The following is a 6,317-nucleotide window of genomic DNA, read 5'->3' as shown; positions in this document are numbered from 1 at the left end:
CAGGCTTGTTAATATGCTTGGTTTTACCTAAAGGGATCACAGACATCCAAAGACAAGTGCAAGCAGAAGAGAAAAGCAAGATATGTTACAATAAATTTCAGGAAAAACAAATAGTCAGCTTACTATTTTTCTTCATTAAATGTGATGAACTCATGAAAACTTTTAATTAGCCAGGATGATGTGCATGACTCGTCAGACCTAATTTTAGCAGCCTAAAGTTAGCCAGCATTTCAACAAGAGCCATCTCATCTCCTTCAACAATAAAATGGAGAGGGATGAACATTTCCAGGATAGATACATCCTATTGCCTTCAGCTTCCTGAAAGGCCAGACTGAGATGGGGTGAAGTCCCCTGGGAAGGCAGAGAGCAGTTCCACCACGGCGAGCCTCAAGGAGTAGGCAAACACTTCATTTCCTGATGGCTGAGGTCAGGTGAGATAAATCCCATTTTAGGCAGCCACAAATTCAGACATAATTGTTTCTGTGTTAGCATGATAATTAAGCACAATGCAAATTAACCATAATCATCCAGGGGAGGGGGGAGTGGAGGGGTGGGACACCCAACAAGATGAGATATTGCTTATTGAATAATTGCAGAGATGCACAGAGCATGGGGCTTCCATGTCACAGACCACTTCAAGGCATGAACATCTTCCTTTTTTCCCTATGGAGCTGACAGCTGAGTACGTTGAACTTCTCTGGGAAGGACCATGGTTACACAGTCGTTTCAGATGAATCAAAATGATTTCATTAATCACACTGGTTGGTCTCCAGATTGATCTTTGTCTTTTTAAAGAAGCACAATCCACTAAAAAGAAAAGCAAGGCTGACAATGTGAAATGAAAGACGTTTTGACTGGAACTATTGCACAGCTCGCTCTAACAACATGATCTTCTCTCTGAGGCTCAACCTCCTTTTGCTGATTTTGACTTCAAACTCGAGGTCTCATTCTGCTTTCTGCACAGTGCACACGAGCCAGTCTGGCCAGCCCTCCTGGCCAGCCCTCCTGGCCGTCGGAGCCACGTCAGGAAATCTTGAGGCAGCCCCAAGCCAGCTGACATACCGCATACCTCGGGCTGCCGAGGGAGTGGCAGTTCTGGGAATGGCTCACGACAAGGAAATGAGAAAAGCTCTCCAGGATCCCACTGTGGATCCCACAAGGCTAGGCAGGGTGTAAGCAGGTTTCCAAAGCTACCCACTAATACTGGGTTTAGTTATTCTTGCCGGTTCACTCCCGCCTACAAAGAGCAGCCCCATACGTTCACCAGCGTAACCCTGTGATGAGGGCTAGAGAGGTGCAATGAAAGCGTAGTTGTTTGTTGTCATGGTGGGAGCATTCCAGAGTTTCCCTCCTAGAGGGATTTTGAACTGGCTTTTTAAATAAATTAGGCAGCTTTGAAAAATAACCTGACCTAGAGGGCACATTGCAGTGTTTCTGTTCCCTGCCTAGATCATTATCTGTCTCTGGGTATGTCCAACATTGGTCCCTGCAGGGTAATAAAGTTTACAATAAGTTTGCTCAAGTACAGTAGCTGTCTAGTCAACCCAAATGGAAGCTGTTTTCTTGTGCCAATGCTAATCTGTTACTGATACCCAAGCTAACCAGGAAGAAGCTCCTTCTAGCAGCTCAGCACTGCATTGCAATGTAGGCATGCTGTCAGCGAGGTTTATACTACAAATACTTGTGCATATGACTTCATTGTTTACATCCTAAAAGCTATGCTGGGAAAATTTGTTGGAAGTGATTGTAATTGCAGTGAAAAGCTAGATTTGGGACTCTATTGATAGCCTGCTTAAGGTCACAGCTGCTTTCTGATAAGAAACTTCTTCGGAAGGCTGATTGGCAGCTATCACTGGGTCTTCTGGATCTTCACAGCTGGTGATGAGGGCAACTGCACTAAATGACTTCTGGTTAGTACTAAATGACTTGATCTCCAGTGCTGATGTCCCTGCTTCTTTTTCCCGTGCCTTCTCTGTTCGGTTCCACTCTTGCTCCTTCCGATCCAGTTGCATGGCACTGCAGTGAGGAGCATAAACTTCTGTGGTTTCCTCAAACTGTAAGCAATCCACCTTGTAGTATTTTTTCTTTACATGTAAGACGTCGTTAAACCTGTGGCCCCAGAGAATCTCTCTGGGGACATATGAGCTTCTCGACTGATGGGAAGTTCCTGTTGAATCACCCGTGTAGACAAACGTGACCAAGATTTCAAAGTTGTCCTTGGCCAGAGCTTTCCTGTCTAGACCATACAAGGGGCTCTCGCTGTTAATTTCATGGACGACCGTCACTGGTGTAACAAGTATGATCTGGTCATTCAGCAGCTTCAAGTCCTTGTATTCCATCGTCATTCTGCCCTCCTTGTCCTCCTTGTAGCGCAGAAGCTGAGCTCGCACCGAGCCCTCAACCATGTGATTTGGCCGGAAGTCACCGATGCGCCACATGAGGCAAAATCTGTCATCCCGTAAGCCGACCACAGCGTAGTAGCTGAAACGAATGGTTTGGGCTCTTTTTCGAGCTGTGGCCATCTTAGCCAAGGCTGCTCCGATTATGAAGGTGTCGATGATGCAGCTTAACACTGACTGGAGGATAACCATGAGGATCGCAACGGAGCACTCTTCGGTGACGCAGCGGTAACCGTAACCGATGGTCGTTTGGGTTTCCAGGGAGAATAGGAACGCTCCTGTGAAGCTATGTACATTTGCAACGCAGGGGATTATCTCTTCATCGTTGAATAAATCTCCGTGTTGGATTGCTATCAGCCAGAAGACAAGTCCAAAGAACAGCCAGGAAAGAACATAGGACAATGAGAATATCACAAACATATGGCGCCACTTGATGTCCACCAGTGTGGTAAATATGTCCACTACGTAGCTCTCCCATTCCCCAAAGATGTGTTTGAAGTACACATTGCAGCTGCCATCCTTGTGGAGAAATCGCTTCTGCAATCTTTTCATCCCCATTCCAGAGCTTTCTTGACAAGTGCCTTGGTAACTGATCTTATTTCCCTGTATGTTTACAGGCCTATAGCAACCACTCTGTTCAGTCATCTTTCTCATATCTGCCTTGTGGCATCAGTTTACAGAACACACTTGTGGTCCCAGGAGCTATTTGTTTTCTTTGTTCATTGGAAATCTATGAAATAAAGGAAAAAAAGTTTATTTTTGTTTTAATTTCCTATGCCAGAACTCTGTAACACCAAATCTAAATACATTCACTCTGTGGCCATCATGAGCAATTTTCTGAAGAGTGCAGACTCTGACATTCATTACACAACATAGGCCTGGAAATATGAGGCAGCTACAACTTCAACCAGTTAGAAATGTCCGTATCAATCCTAAAATTTGGTATGCAGATGAGAACAGAAATCAAACCCCTTTGTGAGGACTCCACTGTGAGTGTCATTTCTAATGTTCTCATGAAGTAAGGTTCAAATCAGGATGTGCTCTCATGAACAGTCACAAGAACAGCATGAACCCTCTGAAAGTTAACCAAATAATTGAGGTAGTTAATTATTTGTTTGTTGCAGGTTTGGTTTTTTCCCTCCATCAGAAGAAACGCCTTGGAAAATAACCTCATTTAGACATAAGACTTCAGTAGCATGGGCAGGCAAGTTCAGTGCTAATGTGTTTTAACCATAAAATGTATCCACCACACAATCATTCATCATTATTTGTGTTTTGGTTTTGCCCAGAAAAACCTGGTCATGGAACTGAACTTTACTAGGCTAGTGCTATAGAGACATATTTGTTCAATTTAGAGAAAAGTATTTACATTTCAAATGAAAAAGGAACCTCTCTGAGGTCCTGGAAACCCTCACAAATCATTCCTTAAAACAAAACAAACAAAAAACCCCCCAAACCCAGCTGCCAAAAAGTACTTCAATTTTTATTAATGAGTTTGAAACAAGCATGCAGTATGTTAATAGAATTTGTGGATGACACAAATTTAGGAAGTGATGTGAATTAGGAGATTCCTCTGTCAGATCAGAGGAAGAAATGGATGTCTTCAGAGATTGCAACCATATGACCTTCTGTGGTACAAAGTGCTAGGCTATATGTTTAGTGACTCACAAGAAGAACTGATGCTAGAAACTGCGACCTCATCAAGTGGAATCCATAAAAAAGAAAGGCTGAAGTAATCAGTTATGGGATGATGCTTGTGAAGTACTTGGAGGATTCAGCACTGACAAAGGCAAATGCCTTTTCCTGCAGCTCTCCAGCTCGTTCTACCATATCCTGAGCACTAGCACGTTGGGCACTGATAAGTCAGAGGTGACAGGCTACACAGATAAAATGACTCCAAATTTTTGCCAAAGGTCATGTTTCTAACTGATATTCCGCCCCTCCCACCCCCAAAAAATAATATTTTTGAGGAGAAACTGTCATTATTCTTCAAAAAATCTAAAGTTTTCAATGGAAAAGTGACTTTTTCCCATTTTTAAGCGGGTTTCAGCTGACAAAAGTTCAGCTGTAGGTTTACAGTGAAGCCAACTTATTCATGGAAAATGAATTTAAAAAAAAACAACCCAAAACTTTCCTAGTCATAGTCTTTTTCCTCAGCTCTTCATTCACTTTTCCTGAGTATAAATGACTGCACACACTTCAAGGCAGGAGAGAGTCAGGCCCATAGAGTGTCATATATATTGGATGGACTAGATTAACAGACTGAGAACTCTTCTCCCATCCAAGGAACAATGACAAGCATGCATAGACACTATTCCAAAAACACTTAAAAGCCAAACATAGTTTCCATTTCTTTTTTCTTTTCTCTCTCTCTTTCCTTTTTTTTTTTCAGCACAGAAATGAATGTGACATATGGTGTCGTAGCCTCAGAATGTGGCCCTCATTAAAAAACACAACATTAATGTTTCCAAAAATACTTCTTGGAATACAGTCTTTGGAAACATTCATATGACTCGCTTTACTCATAGCTTTAAACAAACAGTGTAGCCCAGTCTATTGAAGACTCTTGACCTAACATTTTATAAGTCATATGTAACAACAAACAAAACCTGGAAACCATTGAGGGTTTTTTTTTCTTTTTAAGAACCTCATAACGTGAGGTGTGAAAGTGAAGCAAATCGTAATCAGGAGCTGATATAATCCTAAACAAAAAACATACTTAGGCTTCTACTGTTTTTCTTATTGACTGATTCAAACTCAAGTTCCTTGAAAATACTCAAAACCATCCTGGGACTCTAAAAGGAACTAAACAGTTCATGAATCAAAGGCTACTGAGCCGATTCCACTCTGCTGTTGCCATCAGCGCATCGTCGTATTTCAAAAATGGTGTTTTGCTGGCACCACCTTTAGATTTTGTTGGTGTTGGCAAGAATTGTGAACCATCACACACAGAGCAATGTGGCAAAGTCCTCTCTGACTTTCTGGTAGCCTGGACATACAGGAGACAACTTCAGTTGTGTGGCATGCTGCATTAGGAACTCCGACTCTACTTAGGATCTCTCCTAAGTACAGGTCATGGTAATATTTTTTTATATATATATGCTCATGGAGGTCTGTGATGGGTTTTTGACTGGTATAAATGAAATTGTGTAGTAAGATGCTAGATTGGGTTCTGCAAAACAATCAAAAGTAGAATCACAGAATCTTAGGGGTTGGAAGGGACCTGGAGAGCTCATCGGGTCCAACCCCCCTGCCAAAGCAGCTCCCCAGCTCATATTGCACAGGTTGGCATCCAGACAGGGCTGGAATATCTCCAGAGAAGGAGACTCCACACTCCCCTGGGCAGCCTGTCCCAGGGCTCCCTCACCCTCACTGGGTAAAAGTTCTTCTGCATGTTGGTGTGGAACTTCCTGTGCTCCAACTTGCAGCCATTGCCCCTTGTCCTGTCTCCACAGTCACTGAAAAGGGGCTGCCCATTTCCCCCTGCATCCCATACTTAAACTATTTATAAACATTAATAAGGTCCCCCCCTTAGTCTTCTTTTCTCTAGGCTGAATAGTCCCAGCTCACTCAGCCTTTCCTCATAGGGGAGATGCTCCAGGCCCTTAATCATCACTCTTTCCAGGACATCTCTGTCTTTTTTATACCAGGGAGCCCAGAACTGGACACAACACTCCAGGGGGGGGCTGACCAGGGCAGAGCAGAGGGTGAGGATCACCTCCTTCGACCTGCTGGCCACACTCCTCTTGATGCCCCACAGGATCCCATTGGCTCTCTTAGCCCTCAGGGCACACTGCTGGCTAAAGTAGTCTGTAATAAGAAAGGGAATGTGATGCAGAGCTTCCTAAACCAGAACCAAATAATCTAGCCCTGAAGCTGGATGGAGTAAAAAAGAATCCGTGCAGAGCAACACTAACA

At 43.3% G+C, this 6,317-nt stretch overlaps 1 protein-coding gene across 1 annotated transcript; it reads right to left on the bottom strand.

Annotated features, from left to right (window-relative positions):
- Window positions 1-1,763: 1,763 nt before the first annotated feature.
- KCNJ16 (potassium inwardly rectifying channel subfamily J member 16) lies at window positions 1,764-3,053 on the bottom strand (the record flags this gene model as incomplete). The annotated part of the gene is made up of 1 exon (XM_084273617.1): window positions 1,764-3,053. One exon carries the CDS (start codon window positions 3,051-3,053, stop codon window positions 1,764-1,766), a length of 1,290 nt encoding a protein of 429 aa, XP_084129743.1.
- Between the last annotated feature and the right edge of the window lie 3,264 nt (window positions 3,054-6,317).

This window comes from Gallinula chloropus, assembly GCF_964237585.1.
Source record: "Gallinula chloropus genome assembly, chromosome: 20".
NCBI classification, from domain to species: Eukaryota; Metazoa; Chordata; class Aves; order Gruiformes; family Rallidae; genus Gallinula; species Gallinula chloropus.
This window is presented reverse-complemented; position numbering and strand designations above follow the sequence as displayed.